The 19,939-nt window shown below is 43.9% G+C and overlaps 1 protein-coding gene and 2 non-coding genes across 4 annotated transcripts; 1 reads left to right on the top strand and 2 right to left on the bottom strand.

Moving 5' to 3' along the window:
• The first annotated feature begins 52 nt into the window (after positions 1-52).
• Positions 53-15,328, top strand: tmprss6 (transmembrane serine protease 6). 2 transcript variants are annotated; one of them, XM_030424706.1, is made up of 18 exons: positions 53-292; positions 1,880-2,009; positions 2,868-3,010; positions 3,249-3,316; positions 3,397-3,584; positions 3,742-3,783; positions 4,589-4,793; positions 4,928-5,064; positions 5,627-5,739; positions 5,860-5,969; positions 7,927-8,069; positions 8,164-8,262; positions 9,322-9,435; positions 9,932-10,048; positions 10,173-10,341; positions 11,786-12,063; positions 13,849-13,985; positions 14,774-15,328. In XM_030424706.1, exons 1-18 carry the CDS (start codon positions 218-220, stop codon positions 14,936-14,938), a joined length of 2,433 nt encoding a protein of 810 aa, XP_030280566.1. In that variant the 5' UTR covers positions 53-217; the 3' UTR covers positions 14,939-15,328. The 2 variants fall into 2 exon arrangements, with proteins under 2 accessions (XP_030280566.1, XP_030280575.1); XM_030424715.1 differs by lacking the exon at positions 3,742-3,783 and having other exon boundaries at positions 54-294; positions 1,882-2,009.
• A 2,102-nt stretch (positions 15,329-17,430) lies between these two features.
• Positions 17,431-17,503, bottom strand: trnar-ccg (transfer RNA arginine (anticodon CCG)). Its single transcript has one exon. It is a non-coding gene; the product is annotated as a tRNA-Arg (tRNA).
• A 1,751-nt stretch (positions 17,504-19,254) lies between these two features.
• Positions 19,255-19,326, bottom strand: trnac-gca (transfer RNA cysteine (anticodon GCA)). Its single transcript has one exon. It is a non-coding gene; the product is annotated as a tRNA-Cys (tRNA).
• Positions 19,327-19,939: the final 613 nt, after the last annotated feature.

Raw genomic sequence — 19,939 nt, 5'->3', positions numbered from 1 at the left:
TTTTTGGAAGTATTGATTGATTTTTTTTCTTTCTTTCCTTTTTACCTTTGGACCTACAAACAGAGGGGGAACCGTTCTGTCTGTTGCAGCAACATGTCTGGCTACGTGCTCGCCAGAGATGCTGAATAAAATCAGTTAAAACTCAAATTCAGACATCGGCGAGCCTCCACGGACAGCGAGATGATTTCTGAAGGATAGAAAGACGAGGAGTGATGCGATGGCGCTCGGTCACGGCTCCAAGAAGTCAGTCTCATGTGACCAGGTGGTCATTCCTGCTCCTCTGGACAATGGGGTCAGTAACGCTTTTACTACACGTATAATCTGATATATATCTCTCACTGTGTTGGGATTGATTTATGTCAATCTGGTGGAGGTCTGTTTATGTAGGCCTGGTTCAAGTTGAGGCTTCTGTTATGGTTTTGAATGTTGTTTGCTCTGGTTGGGAACTGAAAGCTCAAGAAGGAGAAGTTGCTTTCACATGCATTTGGTTTCAGGATAGTTTTATAAGGCAAAAAAAACAAAAAACAGACGATGCAGGAATTAAAATAAATGTCCCCAAAAATAAGTTCCTGGTTTTTAGTTTCCTGCACTAAAGCAAAACTTCCTGTCACGTGTTCCTGCCTGGCTGAGGCCGACTTGAGGTGTGGGGTTGGAATAAAGTAAATAAATACATACATATATCTCTCATCAGTTTGTTTTTAATTCAAGATGAATGGTAGTAAATAAAGAAACGTTTATGTTTCCACAGATTTTGCTGATTTGCTTAGCAGGAAACACATTATTAAACCTTTATTTTATCTTTACGATCAGAGAGGCAATGTATGATAGTTCAACGTAGAAGAAATAAACACAATGTAGTATAAAATGAAATAAAATAATAACACAGTACAGTTGAAAACCATTTGCATTGATATCAAAGCATGAATCATCATTTAGGCCGAGTTGGGGCAGTAAAAGTGGAGAAAGTCGCTGCATTAAATCTCTAAATTAATCATTCAGATGTTTTGATTTTGACCTCAAGATTGATTGCATGTGGGATGTAATGGAGGTGGATACACTCACCTAGTTTTCCAAAATAAAAGCCAACACACATCATCACTGTGCAGCAAATATTGTTGCAGTTTGACAGAAAAGAAAAGATTAAAGAAGGGCACGAGGACAGAAAGTACAGGGTTCGTACACATTTTTCAAGGTCAAATTCAAGCACTTTTCAAGCACTTTTAAGGGTAATTTTCAAGATTTTCCAGCACCTTATTGCTGGGGTAAAGTACTTATCTACAGGAATATATATACTCATGATTTTATTCTTCAGTTTTTATCACAATCATGTACATTATATTATGCCCTAAACATCTAAAATTATGTTTCATAATAGCAAAAACTTCAGACATTAATTATCCGGTCTGACCCCAATTTTGTGAAAGACACAGAGTTATAATGTCAAGCACTTTCAAGCACTTAAACCAAAATCCAAGCACTTTTCAGACCTTGAAAACACAACATTGAAATTCAAGCACTTTCAAGGATTTCAAGCACCCGTACGAACCCTGAAAGTAGAAATATTCAACCAATGGGAATGAGATTGTAACTACAATGTTAGGCTGCTTTGTAAGCAGAACGCTATGATGCTGAAGTCCTAAACTATAAAGATAATGTTGGCAGTTTACATCAGCTGGTGAAGTCTAAGGATAGACTTCACCAGGCGAGCGAAACATACAAACCACAACAGCGCCACGGCTAAACATAATCCACCAGGAGGAAACATCTGTGCTCTGTGTACAGTATGTTCAGTCACACCCTCACTCAAACAAACTGCATCTGGATTTATATTTTCAACCCAAAAGAAAGTCGTTTTTTTTTTTGTGTGTGTTCTCCTCAGTCAGGAGCTGGTGGACAAGCTGTGGCTCCGCCCACCAGGAAGACTCGGTCCAAGTGCAAGTGTCTCCTGGCCTTCATCATGGTCGTCGTCCTCATTGGTGCAGGAGCAGCACTGGCCTGGTACTTCTTGGGTCAGCAGTTTTTTTTTTCTCTTTATCAATTAATTGACCAATTGGGTTTTTCCTTTGATGTGACCACAGTGGCGGACTCAGGAGTGAAAAAATAAAAGGGGCACCAGCTGTTTGGAGTTGGGCACCAACGCACGGATAGTTAGGACTTGTTTGCTGTGTCTCAATTCAGGGTCTGCATCCTTCGAAGGATTGTATTGTGGTCTTTGAAGGCGAGTCCTTCAGAGAGACCGCGTCAGCTTTGTTAAATGTGACGGTCTAACCTTTGGAGCATTTCCTGTTAGCGTCACCAGATGTTTTACCTTCACGTCACGATTTTTGCCGCCAAGGCCCAGGAAAGTGACGATCTATGCCATGCGATGTCACCATTTTCTCTCTTTCTTTCTTCTTTTTCGGGCCCGCAAAGAACCTTGGGATATGGGAGGCCACGAAGGAAAAGGCCGCATTTGGAGGAGCCTTCGAATCGTAACAGCCTTCGCATGGCGTTGTGCCGTAATTGGCCTTCAAATGCTTCTCCGAAGGATGCAGACCCTGAATTGAGACACAGCAACAGTGTAGATAGACCTACTGAACTTGCTAGCATGTTGACATTAGCATTTACATTCAGGACATTTAGCAGACGCTTTTGTCCAAAGCTGCTATAGTTCATATGCTCATATAGTCATACAGTGATGGCGGTGGCTGCCATGCAAGGTGCCAACCAGCAAATCAGGAGCAGTTTGGGGTTCAGTATCTTGCCCAAGGACACTTCGATATGTAGACCAGGAGAATCGAACCAGCGACCTTCCGATAACAAGATGCTGGCTACACTTTGTAGTCAAAATGCGACTTGAAGTCTTGTTTATTTATTCTCCGTAACAGATTACAGGGTTTGGGTGTTGGAGCCTCGCGTCCAGCAGCAGTACACGGCCTACGTGTCCATCATGAACCGGAACTTCACGGCTGATCTGTCCTCTCACGACAACCCCGCGTTCAAGAAGGAGGCCAAGGGAGTTCAGAAACTGGTGAGCAGGGAGCATCGAGGCTTCTGATACCTGCTGCTGTTGGTTTTCTATTTTTCAAAGCAAAAACTAGCAGGTTTCAAGCTGTAAGATTTTATATGTTCGTTTAGATCATCCCCCTGGAAAGTGCTATTATCACAAGCTAGCATTTAGTTGCTAGCATCTCAGATAGCACATAAATGCACCGTTCAGTTGTGCTTCCACATGTAAGCAGGTGATGGTGTATTTCTCTGTCTTTCAGATAGAGAAGACAATGAAGGGCTCGAGTCTTTCTCGTTACTTCAACTCCACCACCGTCTTCGCCTTTGGGTATGCGGCTCCAACAAAGTAGTGACACTGTACTGTATACATGCTGTGTGGATTCTGATCTCGTCTCGTGTTTGTTGCAGGGAGGGGAGTATTGTGGCTCACTTCTGGGTAGTGATGTCTGTGCCAGGCAGCCATGTTGGGAAGGTCACACTGGAGAAGGTCACCGCGAGCCTGGAGAAAGGCCTGAGGTGGTACGGAGGGTCGGGGGAGGAGGAGACGGCGTGCCTCGGCGAATACCTCCTCCACCTCCCCTCGCTGTCCGTCAGCGGTGAGAGCAAGTGAGGGGCAGAGGGAGGAACAGTGTGTGTGTGTGTGTGTGTGTGTGTGTGTGTGTGTGTATTAGACAGAGATGAATACAGGTACATATAAGAAGTGTTTGTTTTTATAGTTTAATTTCTCTTGTCTTTTTGTTCTGCTCCCTACAGACACTGACTCCAAAGTCATAGAGCTTTTGAAAGCCTCATTTGGTATCACACTTTGTTGTCATCTGCTTTTTTTTTCATAATTTTTAATTTTACATTGATTTATTCATTTTGATTTAACTGTAATTAGCATGCAACTGACAAAACAAACTATTACTATACAAAAATTCACAATAATAACAGAACAGTATAATCTAAATCATCTGGTATCATCTTTGAGGTGGAGGACTAAACAATGTTTTCAACTAAGATAGCTAATGTTGTCTGCCGGGTTGCTGATTAGCTTTAACTATCATAGGCTAATAGCATTTTAGCTTACACAGAGTGGATGTTTTCCTGAACGGAGGTCTTTCTAGCGACATGCAAATTAATGTAGTTAGCTAGCAATTTATACGCTAACTCTTAGCCTTGGAATGAATGCTAATGAGCTAGGTAGCGGATATGCTAACACTTCCAAAGCAACAAACAGGCTGTTTAATCAATACTTACCGCTTTCCACTTTTGTAAATTTGTTTGGAAATCAGACAACATTTTTAAAAAAATGCTTTGTCCCTACTAAGTCTTCATACGCCTCAATTGAATAGTTCTTTTAACCGTATATATCCTCGACTGCTTCAACATTCAGACACAGGAGGCTTGGTTAGGCTACTGATGCTAAGCTAAGGGTAGACACTTGCCATTCAATAGAGGGTTTTAAGCAGTTGATATCAATTCAGGTGTTTAATTAAATGCAGACGTAGCTCCAAACATAAATTCCAATCAACCAACTACTGTAGCACAACAACGCTGCACACAGTCAAAGTCGAGCTTATAACTCACAGTTTCTTTGGCATCCTTTCCCCGGCTCAAGACTGCTACCGCTACCAGAAGGTGGTGTCCAGCGGCCCCGTGGCTCTCCGTGGCCCCAACACGCAGCGCTCCTCCTGCCTGTGGCACCTCCAGGCCGCCCCCGGCTCCCAGCTGGAGCTCCGCATGGAGTGGCTGCTGCCGGAGTGTCGAGACAGGCTGCTGGTGTACAACTCCCTCACCCCCACAGATACCCACCTCATCACATCGTGAGTTTTCCAGACGTCGTTGGGTCTCATCGCCCTGAACCATTGCTTTGTTTTTATCCATCAGACAAGATGAGTTAAACTATCTTCCCCACGTCTCTCTGTCTATCTATCTATCTGTCCCTCCGGCCTCTCAGTGTGTATGGCTGCAGCAGACATGAGCGCGTGGTGCGTGTCCTGTCCTCAGGCGAGTGGATGACGGTGGTTTGGAAACAGGGTCTGTACAACTACAAGGACCCCTTCTCTCTGTCGGCGCAGGCCTGGTACCGTCAGGGTAAGACCACAGACAGCCCGGGACTTCTTTTACTTAAGTTCACGCTTTAAGCTTAATGCTAACACCAGCATGCTCATGATGACTGGTGAGATGGTAAGATGCTGATGCTAAGCAGGTGTATTGTTTACCACGTTCACCATTTCAGCTCTGAACTCAGCTGAGGCTATGCAAAAAAAAACCCCAAAACCCCAAATTATGTATTTATGTAAATGCATTTCTTCACATATGAGACCAGCCGACCTAATTCTGAGTTCGTTAACCGCCCTGCTGAGCCGATCTGACCTTCATCCTCATGACTCTCACCTACATTGACGCTTTGTTTTCGCGTTTGACTTGCAGCAGAGCACTAAAACTTTCCATTCGCTCTAAAAATGGGTTTATTCAGCAGCTACACCTCCTCCAGGAACCCTAACTCAAACCGCCAGCAGTCAACAACCTTTAAAGGTTAACGTAATAAAGACAGTTTTCGTTTTAAGGGTAAAGCCTTTTGACTTTTGTCCTGTGTTCTGCAGTTAAAAAATCATCGATGCCACATTATTATATTTTTCTGTCCCTGTGTCAGACTGTAACTCCACCATAGAGCTCTCGGCAGTATCAGGGATCCAGGGGACGCTGAGGACACCTTTCTTCCCCAGCTACTACCCCCCCGACACCAACTGTAGCTGGAGCTTCACTGTAAGACACCCCTTCATCCATACGCCCTCCACTTCCTGATTGATTTGATTATGTATCCACACACAGCCCCTCTATATTAACGACACATGTTTTTGGTTACCGCCCCACATGTGATTTCAGATGCCCGGTTTGGGGATGGGCTTGTCTCTAGAATTTGAGGGCTACGAGCTGAGCCGAGCCAGCTACAACCAGGTCTGTACGCAGGGGCAGTGGATCATCCAGAACCGCAGGTAGGCTGTGCCGAGATGAGGTTCTGTTAGAACTGAGAGTGACTCGGCCTCGACGGTCAGATAACCTGCTGTCAGGTTATTGTGAAAGCAGCAGTCCAAGTCTCCCTAGCTGACTTCTCTTTCTACAAAAAAATGAAAACTTCCGAATTTCAGATAACCTTTTTTCTCCCCAAAAGGCTGAATGTACGCACTCGTCTAGTTCCCCTTTGCGCTTGTCTCTCCCTACTTTCTTTCACCTGACACCAGACCACATGCAGGTGGTGGCAATAAATAGACTTTTTTTTTTTTTTTTTGTATTTTTACTGCTAGGAGACTCCTGTGCAATTGAGGGCAGAGAGATCGGAAAAAAGCTGTCGCCTGATAAGAGCGATGTCTATTTATAACCTCCACCTGTGTGTGTGTGGTTTCTAGTGTCACATAGTCTGTGCATGTACAAAAAAAATGAAAAAAATTTCCACACCAGGTTCAGGTCACGACTTTTCAGTTGGTTTCATGATGAAATGAAAAGATATAAAACAAAAGACTTTACAGTGAGTAGATTCTCATGATCTCTATTTTATTTTTGTATCCTGTGCTGAACAGCAGGGGGCAGCAGCGTGTCATTCGGACCTCCTGTTAGACGTGCATGCAAACTTTTAGAGCATTATACATCTCTTTTTATATTTAATCAATCCTCCTCAAACTGTTTTCTTAAAGGAGGATGCAGGAAGTTGAGCAACATTAGGAAAGATGTCTGTGTTTCCCCTTTTCCCTCATGGTGTCTTATTTTTAGTCTTAGCCAGAAATCTCCACTTCAGTACCTCTTAGCTCGCCAGTTTCATTCTTAGAATACTTTTGTTGCCTCAGTTTCTGAAGAGTAAGCAGAGTTTGTACAGAGGTAAAAAGAGAACTTGATTGAGTAAGGCTGTCACAGCATGGCCAGACCCTGCGCACGGCGTGTGATTGAAGCGAACTCCGTCTTCTAAACAGAAAAATTACCCAAACTATGCAAACTAGTCAGGGAGGAAGCTGTCGGCTGGTTCATAAAGAGGTCAATCTAACCTGCGTGCAATGCTTCAGGAAGTGTGGAGGGTTACCTCAACGCTGTTGCCGTGTCTCAAGTCAGGGTCTGCATCCTTCGCGGGAGCATTTGAAGGCCAATTAAGTCACAACGCCGCGCGAAGGCTGCTCCAATTCGAAGGCTCCTCTAGATGCTCCTTCTTTTCCCTCTTTTTGGAGGATGCACCGCTTCTATCCTTCGTGGCCTCACATATCCCAGGATTCTTTGCGCACCCAAAAAAGACGAAAGAAAGAGAGAAAATGGTGAAATCGCGTGGCGTAGATCGTCACTTTCGCGGGCCTGGGTGGTAGAAATCGTGACGTAAGGGTAAAACATCTGGTGACGCAAACAGGAAATGCTCCAAAGGCTAGACCGTCACATTTAACAACGTCTAACGTGGTTAACAAGGTCTCTCCAAAGGACTCGCCGTCGAGGACCATAAAGGTCGGGTCCTTCGAAGGATGCAGACCCTGAATTGGGACACAGCAACTGACAGCTAGAGAACCAAGTCTGACAGGCTGTATTTGCTGCAAACAGAGCATTTTTCTGACAAAGCAAAGTTTCAAGGACACATTGTTATTTCCCAAAAAACTGACTTTATTTTCTAATCATTTGTCGAGTGTGAGTTTAAGACCCCAGCAGTAATTGTGACATTTAAAAAAATGCTGAAAAAAACAACCTTTGACTCTTAAATGAAACACAAATTCTCAATACTTGATTTGCATATTTAAACAAACAGTTTTGGAAAACAATTAATACACAAAATAATCATTGTTATGTGAGTAGTCAGCTCAGGAAGTTTCAGGGTTATTTAAACCACTCGTCTCAAACCTGTGTAGACGTCCGCCAGAGCTGTCTTGTTGTCTCCGCAGTGAGACGTAGTCGGTGTAAACATTTGATTTGAGCCCTTTTCCTCAGGCTGTGTGGTACCAGAGGCCTGCAGCCGTACAACGAGCGCCTCCTCCTGCTCCCCACGACGGCCACGGTCGTCATGACATCAGAGGTGTCGCTCACAGGGCCGGGCCTTCAGCTGCACTACAGGGTCTTCAACCTATCCGATCGTGAGTTCTGGACGCAGAAAATACTTACGATTCCTCTCTTAAGTCATGGTTCTTCTGGGTTTCACTTGCACTTTTTTGAAATGTGTTTTTACAGCTTGTCCCGGTCAGTTTCTGTGCTCCACTAATGGCCTGTGTGTTCCTGCCTGCGATGGAATCAAGGACTGTCCCAACGGGCTCGATGAGAGGAACTGTGGTACTTTTTTAAATGTTTTTAAGTTCATTTCATGCATAATTACTCATACACTGTTTTATACTGAAACAGAAACATTTGGTTTAAACTCTCAAATGATGTTGAGCTTCTCCTCAACACATCAGCATGCTGCTCACGAGCGCTGGCCAGTCTAAAAAGTCTGAGGGCGATGCTGATCTGATCGTCCTGTTCTTACTAAATCTTGTGAACTCATTTGAATGCCAGACAGTGTCTGAGAATATGAAAACCTCCAAGATTTGGCAGCTTGTCAAGCTACGACGCTGCGACTGGTTTTGCTTTTTTAGATGTGACTGCTGGCAGGGTCATTAGCCACTAATTAGGTATTATTTAATAAGGAGTAATCACATTTATCAAGTGTCAAAAAGAATCAGAGGGAACATTATATTTTCCTGCTTTTTCTGAGACAGGATTGTATATAATGAAATAATAATAAAAATGATCAGTGATGTGTACGGGGGGGGCAGGGGGGGCAGTCACCCCCCTCGTGGCCCAATTGTTGAAAAACACGTGCTAAAGTGCCCTCCTGGGAGCCAAAACGTGCGCTAAAGTGCCTTCTTGGGAGCCAAAAAAGCGTGCCAAAGTGCCCTCTTGGTTGGCAAAACACACTAAACTGTCCTCTTGGCTGGTTAAAACATGATAAATTGCCCTCTTGGGAGCCAAAACGTGTGCTAAAGTGCCCTCTTGGGAGCCAAAACGCATGCTAAAGTGCCCTCATGGAAGCCAAAACACACGCTAAAGTGCCCTCTTTGGAGCCAAAACGCGTGCTAAAGTGCCCTCATGGAAGCCAAAACACACTCTAAAGTGCCCTCTTGGGGGCCAAAACACACGCTAAAGTGCCCTCTTGGGAGCCAAAACACGTGCTAAAGTGCCCTCTTAGGGGCCAAAACGCATGCTAAAGTGCCCTCTTGGGTGCCAAAACACACGCTAAAGTGCCCTCTTGGGAGCCAAAACGTGCGCTAAAGTGCCCTTCTTTTCGTCCCTGCCCTTCAAAAAGTCTGTGCACGCCACTGAAAATGATAATAAAAGCTCTCTGTGTTTCAGTGTGTGTGGCCAAGTTCCAGTGTCCAGAGGACAGTCGGTGTGTCGACTACTACAAGGTGTGTGACCAACACCCGGACTGCCCCGAAGCAACAGATGAGATGAACTGCACAGCTGGTAACACACACAACAAGCTCCACACAAACACACCACATGCCTTTTCCAAAATGTACCGCCCTAATTAGTATCTTTTGCGCTACATTTTTCATTAGTTATACAGACACCTGACTGAATAAAACTCGGTGTGTTAAAGATATAATGTGTGAGATTTCGTTCTAGCCTTCTCTAAATGTTTTGCCGTTTACTCAAAGTAACGGTGCTTTTCATTTGGTCGCCTGTCGCTATAAAGAGAGTCAGAGAGCGAGGAAGAACAAGACGTAAACGTAACGTGAATCACACATTTCAAACTTACCTCGTCATTGAGCATTTGTGAGTCACAGCAGATCGATTTTTAACAGCAGTGTTGGTTGTTTAATGGTGTTCCTCCCACCGACCAAGACATGACTCTGAATTAGTTTGAAGCTCGATCAACCTCTCACTGAACTAAGCCCTCACAAAAACATTAACCAGTTCTCCGTACTGAGATCTACTAGCAGCGAATGTGTGTGTCCAGGTGTGCAGTGTACAGATATGACCTATGTGTGCGCCGATGGAACCTGCTTGAAGAAGCCGAATCCAGAGTGCGACTCTGTCACCGACTGCCCCGATGCCTCTGATGAGAAACAGTGTGGTGAGACGATAAACACACCTGCGTATCGGTTCACTTCCGTTCAGCTTCAGGTCGATTTTGTGTTTATGTTCACCTTATTTTAAGATGAAATTGTGTGTGTTAATATTTCGGTGTGTGTGTTCAGACTGCGGCCTGCGGCAGTTCTCCAGCCGCATTGTGGGAGGGACCGACGCCATGGAGGGGGAGTGGCCGTGGCAGGCCAGCCTGCAGGTGCGGGGTACCCACATCTGCGGCGGCGCACTTATCTCCAACCAATGGGTGATTTCCGCTGCCCACTGTTTCTATGACGACCGGTAAGGGCAGAGATGAGGGGGGAAGTGGTGATGAAGGTGTCAGAACACACCTTCAAAACAAAAACACTTTGAGCAAAACATTACTGCTGAAGATGTTTGTTCACTGACTTAAATGGAGCACTTTTAAATAAGTCGTGTTTATATTTCTCCTAAACGTATTTCATGTTGCAGGCCTGCTTCGCTCTCCTGTGACAGCCTGTTTGACTCAGAGCCATGAGTGTATTTATGTGTTTACATGCACTCGTCTTTTTAAAAGCATATAGAATCTGAAGCTGGCTGGATCACGGCCCAAAACTATAGCTGCAGCATCCTGTCGAGGATTAACAATTCTTCTGTCTTAATGCTCTCTGTGTGGTGATTAAGAGCTCGTGCAGCAAAAAGCGAGTGTTTAAAGGGATATTCCGGTGTAAATTTAATCTATGGTCTAACACACCGTGAAACTGTGTTAGACTCCCTCTCGAGAGATCAAGTTAGCAGACCGCTAATTTACGGAGTTTTATCAACCTCAGAAACGACCGCACGACAACAATACACTGCAGTAAATGGATCCAAATATAAACCGCCACCAAAAAGCCACAAATAATGCTCAGAACAGCACCAAACTTCAGCAACAGTACAAATAGGGTCTCAGCACATAGTCCTGGGCATCTAACCTCCGCTAGCTTAGCTGGATTTCTACTGAAAAGCTGACTAAATTTACCACTCTTCTGCAGCAGCTTCCTGTTGACGGGAAGTCCCGACGAGTCGATTACCGAGTGCAGTAGAGTTCCGCGGCTCATGGATGAAAATGTATGATTATGACTCCATGGAAAAGCAATCAAAGTTCATATGTGTCTTACCTGCCAGTTTATAACAGTTATTATCGAGAGCGGACAGGGAAAAGAACGGAATTCAGCATTTCTAACCGCACTCGGTAATCGTCGCGTCGGGACTTCCCCGACCCGGAAGCTGATGGAGGAGAGTTGAATTCTGTTTTTAGCTTCACAATAGAAATCCAGCTAAGCTAGCGGAGGTTAGATGCCCCGGACTATGTGCTGAGACCCTATTTGTACTGTTGCTGAAGTTTGGTGCTGTTCTGAGCATTATTTGTGGCTTTTTGGTGGCGGTTTATATTTGGATCCATTTACTGCAGTGTATTGTTGTCGTGCGGTCGTTTCTGAGGTTGATAAAACTCCGTAAATTAGCGGTCCGCTAACTTGATCTCTCGAGAGGGAGTCTAACACAGTTTCACGGTGATTTAGACCATGGATTAAACTTACACCGGAATATCCCTTTAAATTTCAGTGGACGTGGATGATTTTGTTCCAAAACAAAAACTCTGTTGGTAAGAGTGGAAAACTGCTACTGTATATAGGCAGCAATCAAGATATCGCATGTTTTTTAATGTGCTCGATAAAAATCTAACTCACTGCCCCTGTAACACTTGTAACTTTATCCCCTGCAGTCTCTACTCTCCCTCGGTGTGGACCGTCTACCTGGGTAAACTCCTGCTGAACCGCAGCAGCCCGACCGAAGAGGTGGCGCGAGTTCAACGCATCCACCTCCATCAATACTACGACGATGACACCCACGACTACGACCTGGCCCTGCTGAAGCTGGACCGGCCCGCCTCCCTTCAGATGGCTGGACACGCTCGACCCGCCTGCTTGCCCCCGCCCACCCACCAGCTGGAGCCGGACCTGCTCTGCTGGGTCACCGGCTGGGGGGCTCTCCGCGAGGGAGGTGAGGATGGGAAAGAGGGAAATGGGGGGTTGGAGGATTTGGAGAGAGGATAGAAGTTGTGTTGTCGATCGTGGAGGTAAACAGAAGCATTTCAGCTCTCCAAGTGGTCTACAGCAGCGGCTCCAAGTCTGTTTTGGCTTCATGTTGCATGTTTTAAGTGAGCAACAGATTGTTTAATTTGAATAATCGGTGGAGTCTGGTGTGAGGTAAACATGGAGGGGAGCAAAGCAGGATTTGGTTGCGATCCAAAAATCTGTGTCACCTTTTACGACTTCAGGAATGTTGAACAGGCCGCATGTTAATCCTTTCTGAAGTTGCATCACCTACGTCGACAGGAAGTCACTGTAGCATCACAACACGTAGCATAACTGCCAGAAATACGGAAACTTTTTTAGAGGGAAATATATGATGTTGCAAACTTTATTCTGATTTAAGTTGCGTTTTGAAATCGTACCCGTTAACTTTCCACAAAATTATATATTACGTCTTTTCCTTTTCTGCGTCTACACAGACATGCTAATGTTCTGCTAACAGTTAGCGTGTGTAAACATATATTGTCACTTTGTTCAACTGGCTTTCTGACATTGCAATGAATCGAAATAGATTAAAAGACTCAAGCTACATATAAACTGGCGGCACAATGTCAGTTCTTCCTTTAAATGCTAGTTAAGTCCTGATAATTTATGTCATGAAATTCTTATCTAGTAGTCCAACATAAAGAAGCACGTTTGTCTCAGGGCACTTCAGATTTATCTTCTGACCCTTTGAACAGGCTGCAGCTCAAAAAGCTAGGAACCGCTGCCATAAAGTAACTGCACAATGCAACAAATAAGCAATCTAAAGACTTTCAATGTTGCAAAACTTAAATCCAACAAAACGTCCTCAGGACTACTGTTATAATTTCTATCTTACCTGAGACTTTAACGGTATGTGTGACCTGGAGGAAGACGTCATCGTGCCTCTTTAAGAGACAGTTTTAAGTTAAACAACGCAGATTTATTAACACAAGATGAACATTTATTTGGTGCTTTTGACTTTTATAGGTTTATCTTATGAACGCTGATGTCTGAGTGCAGTGTTTTGCAGGGTTAGCAGTTAACTTTTTCCACTGGGTTATGTTTCATGCAGCACAACAGCCTTTTCACACAAAGTGATTTTTTCACGACTTGTGCAGCCTTGACAAACAACCCCCACAAGCCCTCAGTGGCCCTTTGAAAAATAAGATAAGATGTCAAGATGTGGGTTATTAAGATAATGGAACAAAAACACATGAAATTATCATCATAAAAAACACCATTCGAATCAAAGAGGCAGCAGAATGAAAGAGAGGTGTGGGCGGGAGCGTGTGGGCTGCGGTTACAAATGACGAACCAAGGCTGCTTGAGAAAATAGCGTTGGAAACCATCTTCCGGCGCTGAGAGTTTCAGAAAGAGCCACAAGATCGACCTGGCTTTCGCAACTACTGTGAGAAAAGCTCGGCTAAATGTGCGTTTACTAAAGTGCGGTCACGACACTTCATTTCCAGTGAAGTGGTTTCTTTTCACGGTAAACATGAAAAGTGTTACTACCCATTTTTTGTTTACTGCTGGTGTGAACATCAAAAAGTGCAACCGGAGCCAAGTGGGATATTTTTGGAGCTGCTTTTGAATCCTGGCCATCACGTATTGCACCTTTAACGCGAAGAGGTTAATGCAGACTTTGGACGTTCTCTTGAAAATATCAATCATGTATTTTCTCCATCTTTTGGCCTGAGATTGTTCCCCCTCTCCCCTCCGTCCTCCTCAGGCACTTCCAGCAATGTGCTGCAGAAGGTGGATGTTCGCCTGGTCGGCGAGGAAGCCTGCGTTCGCTCCTACGGCCACCTGGTCACTCCCAGAATGCTTTGCGCCGGTTACCGCAGTGGAGAGAAAGATGCCTGTCAGGTACAGAGAAACACATACAGACGGAGGATATTCAAAGCTGCATTATGATGAATACTGTACTATCAAAAATTGTATTTAATTACTCTGAATGACGCTGAGAAGCGTCACCTGACTCCTCAGTTCCCATCACCTCCGTAGAGTTTTCTTTTAGCGCCTTTAAACTAATTGTTTTGGGGTTTTTTTAAGTGAGAAAAGTGGTAAACAGTGAAGCACTTAGCCGCTAAAAGCCCTTATATTTCTCGCAGCTTTACAAGGTGTCAGTGTTGAGGTTGTGCTGCCCCCATGTGACAGAAGAAGAAACCAATGCAGGTTTAAATCAAAGCACATTTTCAAAGTACAGTTATATAATTCCAGATAGAGTCGTTGTGCAGTTTCATGGCTGATATAAAACAAACTAAAGCTTAACTTTCAGTATGCACTGTACTGTTTGGGTGGAGTCATCAGGTTATATGTAGTCTCGCTCTCGTTCTGTTCGGTTGGAGACGCAAAACTGGGACGAATTCAATGAAACAGAAGAAAAAATTTTATTTCTGCAAAACACAGATGCTGCATCTCAGTTTAAGTACATGTATGTCGGCTGCATCCTGGAAGTCCTCAGGGTGGAGAATTAATGTTCCCAAACAGAGTACAGGCCATTAAATGAGTTTTAAAAGCCAGACATCCAAACGCAGAGTGATGTCATAGTTGAGTCGCCAGTATTGATCATCAGTCTCGCCAATTATTCCGTCATTTTGTTCTTTGATTACATTAAAACATTCTGCCCTTTAAACATTGCCCGTCTCCGTCAGGGAGACTCCGGCGGTCCGTTGGTTTGCCAGGAGCCGTCGGGCCGCTGGTTCCTGGCCGGGGTGGTGAGCTGGGGCAAAGGCTGCGGGCGCCCAGACTACTACGGCGTCTACACTCGCATCACCAGGCTCACCGACTGGATCGAGCAGATCATCAGCAGCCCCTGAGACATCCCGGGATCATCTTCATCATCATCCTTAAATCAATATCCTCATAACCCGGAGCTCGGTGCGGAGGAGGATATTATCCACGTGAGGATAAAACACAAAAAAAGCACCGGCAGATGGTTTGGAGACTGCTTCTCTGTCAGACAGCAAGGTGGCAAAGCACGAAAGGCTTCCAAAAATCATAATGAAGCTTTAAATAATCAACTCTATTTATGTGGCACCTTTCACAATTGATAGTGTAAAGTGTTAATTCAGCTTGCAGTTAAAAGAAATATGTCGAAAAAAAAAAAGTAATGATAGTAATGATTGCTCCTTTTCAGACTGAATCTTCTATATTTTAAACATTTTGAACTTAAAGCATTTTTCCATAATAAAACATCTGTTTTGTAATCAAGTTTGCAATTATTACTTTTGGCTGGCACAACAGCTAACATCAGATTTACACATTAAAGCGTTAAATTTGATGTTAAAAAGTAGGATACGGCTTTTTGTGGGCAGCTCCAAGATGTCTGATACATTTCCCTCAGTTATGTCGCTCAGTGGCTAAGTTGCATTGTGGGTAATGTAGGCACCAGGTAATTAGAGCAGTCCCATAATACTTGTGGACTCTTTATTGACAGTTTTAAACCTAATGATCGTAATCGATACAGCAGAAAAAAGAGATACCACCTTTTTTATTCCTCGCATTCTGAACCTTTTTTCAAATAACCTGGCGCTCCCCAAGACTGGGTGGAGTCGCCCTTTAAAAAACATACTAGCGCAAACGTATTTTTAGTTTAAAAGCCATCATTTCCGCTTGAACATCCATCCAGTAGTTGTTTAGACATTTTAATCTAGATCGTAGAGGTGTACCGTGCTGCAGCCGAGTCGATGCGTCCTGCTTCTTGGAATCTGATTTCACCGGGCCGGTGGATGCAGGTGTAACTTTAATGTTCTATTTCACGAGCTGCTTTAGAGAAAGGGGGTTATTTTCAGGGTGTATGAATCAGTGTCTGGAGAGAGGCAATTTTTCTCCCCAGCTGATTTTTATTATCAGCAACAACACTATTTTCAAGGGGATCTGGGAGCAGGTGCCAGAGCTCAGCATCCCTGCTGGATGCTCAGGAGTCATTGTGACCCGTAAACAAAACTGGAACGGTGAGAATTTGTCTATCTATCTATCTATCTATCTATCTATCTATCTATCTATCTATCTATCTATCATTATTCCCTTCTCCTCATCGTCTCGTTAACCTTCTCTCTCTCTTTTTCTCTCCCATTCATCTTTTTCACTCTGGAAATGGAAATGAGCCTCCGATCCTCTGGGGGATTTTTCAATATTTGGAAGTTCCCATTTTCGCTGTAATTGGTATTTTATAAGGCTGTAAACCATAATGACAGTTCTGCTCTGTGAGGCATGACGGCAGTCCTGAAACTGGCCTCTGGGGGCCCGGAGAAACCCATCCATCACGGCAGCCGACTGTACCGCAATGTTCAAAGCTTGTAAATGACCTTCGCCACTTTCTGTGGAGCACGTTTGGACTCATTTTGACATTTAAATATGAATGTGTTGTATATATAAACATAATAGATATTATAATTAAATACATGAGAATAAATAACAGCACAGAGGTACACAAATAGAGATACAAACATAACAGACAGAGATTTCAGGGGAAACGTTTTGATGATTATTCAGAAGTTTATTACAGCTTTTTTTCATTAAACTGAGTGATTTAAGCAGGAAATGTAGTTTTAGGGGAAAAGGTGAAAACTTGGGGAGAGATTTTAAACATTTCTGTTTGTGAATTATGAATTCTGCCTCCACAATAATCAAGTTCTGCATCGTGAACAATCCTATTCTTAATGTTAAAAGAGTAAACAAGAAGCCTCAAAAATACGAGACTCTCCAGAATCTTTGGGATATTTCAGTCGAAAAAACAGGGGAGATGTTTTCTGTTCTATTCTTTTCAAAAGGTTAAAGAGATATGGACATTGGTAAACCTAACTTCTATTTTCTTCTTGTTTGAAATACAGTATTTATAAGTCAAAATGTACTTTTGGCTCTTGAAGTTCAAATAGTTTTCAGGCTCTTCCTTTTGCTGCCATTGGGGGGCGCCATTGAACACAAATAGCCAGCGTGCACCAAGTGAAATATCTCCATTTTCAAGGTTCAAGTGTGATTTATTAAGTGGTTTTACGGCACGGGGTTGCATTATTTAGGCTATAAACACGTGTAGGCCTACATAAACATGTTCAAACCCCGTGAAATAATTCTGTGATCCGCATCTGGATGAACGTAAACAGCAGCGACGAGATGGTCAGCCGCTTCACATTAGAGGTTTGATTGGTGGGAAAACGCTGTCCTTTAACTTGACATCAGTGATGTAAACACTCCACTGCTCCTCATACTGTGGGAACAGCAGCCAGCCTGTTTGCTCATAATTCAAAATCTGCCTTAGCCAGACAAATTCTGCATGAATGTATCACTAATGTACATTATAATTATTGATTGACCCAGGTGGGACTTGAACCCACAATCCCCAGCTCCGGAGGCTGATGCCTTATCCATTAGGCCACTGGGCCACAGAAACGTGAAGAAATAGATGCTATTTTTTTCACTTAGGCCTGCAAACGTAGTCCAAATACCGTAAACTGAGTTGTACGTGACTTGACGTCAGTGTCTGTTGTTGGTGCTTTCTTTTTTTTCAAGCCAGACTGATCCACTGAGCTAACGCTGCAGCCTGCATCAAGAGGAATAATATACATCCAGACCTCCTGCTGACGGCGTCACACACATTCTGCCCCGAGGCCTTCAGATCAAGACGGTTTTTGGTGTCTGTTTACCCACAAAAATACGGCGTTTTGCTCAAAACGCATCGCTATCAACTTTGAAAGATCACAGGCGATATTTCGCTGGGAGCTTAAAGGAAGCGGCGCCGCGTCTTGTTTTTCCTGCATAATGAGCCGTTTCCCACTCAGCCTCGCAGGAGCTGAGGTTTATAGGTCGCGCTGAAAGAAAGCAGTCCGGAGGAGAGCGCCAGACAGAAGGCAGGTTGAGTTAAAGAAGCGGCCTGCAGCTCCCTAACCCGTCAGACGGCTAATCAATCGTGCGGTCAAACAATCCCAACCGCGACGCACTGTAGACCGACCATAACAATCGATCTGTGTAGTTATCAGGGAAGTCGAAGCGTATAAATGAGCCAGGAGGAAGAGACCGGCAGAGTTTGGCGTGGGATGTTGATTAAAATCATGGACGTCGGCCATCTTGCTTCTCTTATGTTTTGCTTTTGCCCATGAAAACTGTTTAGAGGGACAGATGGAGCTGATTCCGGTCCAGCCCAACAGAACAGCAATATGCATGTATGTATGCCTCGTCTTAACTCAAATCTCATCAGACACCGACCACAATATTTAAACATTATTACACGTGAGAGCTGGGAAATACATTTGTAGGATTACAGAGTCCTTGTTTTGTTCACACAGCTACAAATCTACAAGACTTGAGAAACACTTGGAGGCTTTGAATGGCTGGAACCAACTTGTCTTCCATTGCGAAGTGGAGAAACTGTTGCGTGAGACAAATAAAATATGATATCATGCTGTGGCCTACTTTTGTTGGCCAGAGACCCCGATGACCGTCCAGATGTTGCTCTGGACAACTCAGCGGTTTGGGAAACGAATGAGGCGAGGCGTCTGACTGTCTGTAGGTTTGATATGAAATCTGACAATCTAAGAATGATATGTTAAGTAGAAACTGAATAAAATAGTCATGAGGAGCCTTTAAGGTCATTTTAATCTTGAAATCAATTCTAAAACCAGCGGAAGTTAAAACAGAGCTGACGTGATCTTGTCGTTAGTCAGTTTCTTTTTGGTTTAACCTTGAACACAGCGAGTTACAATAATGGAACCGAGATTATATTTTTAAGAAAAGCAAGTATGACCTTCTTGAGATCAGGCCGGGAGAGAAAAAGTCGACATTTTTTGTTGATAAAAAACATCGTTGAACCACAGTTTCCATCGTGTTGTTCAGAATTAAAGGTCACTATCAAATATGACACCCGGGCTGCAGGTTTGACATTTTGCAGATAGTGACGGCGCTTTTGTGTAGGAAAAAAATGATTTCTGAATTGTTTTCATTTTCATCTCAGACCGACACAGACAGATGATAACTTCTCTGTTTCGGGTAGACGAGCTTGTCATCTGCATATCCATGACTGTGAATCTTGTGGTTTTCTATGACACAAGATACACACAATGCAACATGAAAGCCTTTGCCTGGTTGTGTTATCTTCTACGGGGGTCTTTGTATCTTGTTGAACCACAAAGACTAGATTAGGGGGCACCCAGAGTTGAACTAGGGACCTCTTGATCTGCAGTCAAATGCTCTACCACTGAGCTATACCCCCTCTCTTTTACTGAGTGTGACTGAGAATGAATCATAGCTGTCGGGAAGGGGATTGCCGGATACTGACACATTTTTTAGTGAGAAGCAGCTTTTCCTAATGACCTCCTCTTCTTCTTCATCCCAAGTCCCAAGATTCATGTATTAAGGCCAAGTATGAAAAACGCCCAGCTCTTCAGCATTTATCCAAACAGCCTCTCTGACCTCAAAAACATCGAACGAGTGGGTTTGAAACACCGAAGCACAATTTACATCACACAGCTAAACAGACATATCTTACTGTCAGCAGCTGGGCCAAAGTACGTAACATCGTTTAAGAGCTTTAGGGAAATCTGACATTTTAATAAGCTGTTTTGAATAAAGTCCACGCAAATTATGCAGACGTGCTCAACGAAACGTCTAGCGCATGACCCGGTGATCTGGACCGGATCAATAAGTGTGAGTGTGAGTGTGTTGTAAGATCTGGCAACCTTGGACGTGTTCAGAAACTCCGTGTTCGAGGTCAACACATCAGATTTGTGTTCATAAACGGGGTCAACACACAAGATAGATTCTGCTCTGTGTTTCCAGTGATACTGTAGGTAGAGCTCAGGCACGTGGGTGTGTGTTTGGTAATA

This window comes from Sparus aurata, chromosome 1 (assembly GCF_900880675.1).
Source record: "Sparus aurata chromosome 1, fSpaAur1.1, whole genome shotgun sequence".
NCBI lineage: Eukaryota > Metazoa > Chordata > Actinopteri > Spariformes > Sparidae > Sparus > Sparus aurata.
This window is presented reverse-complemented; position numbering and strand designations above follow the sequence as displayed.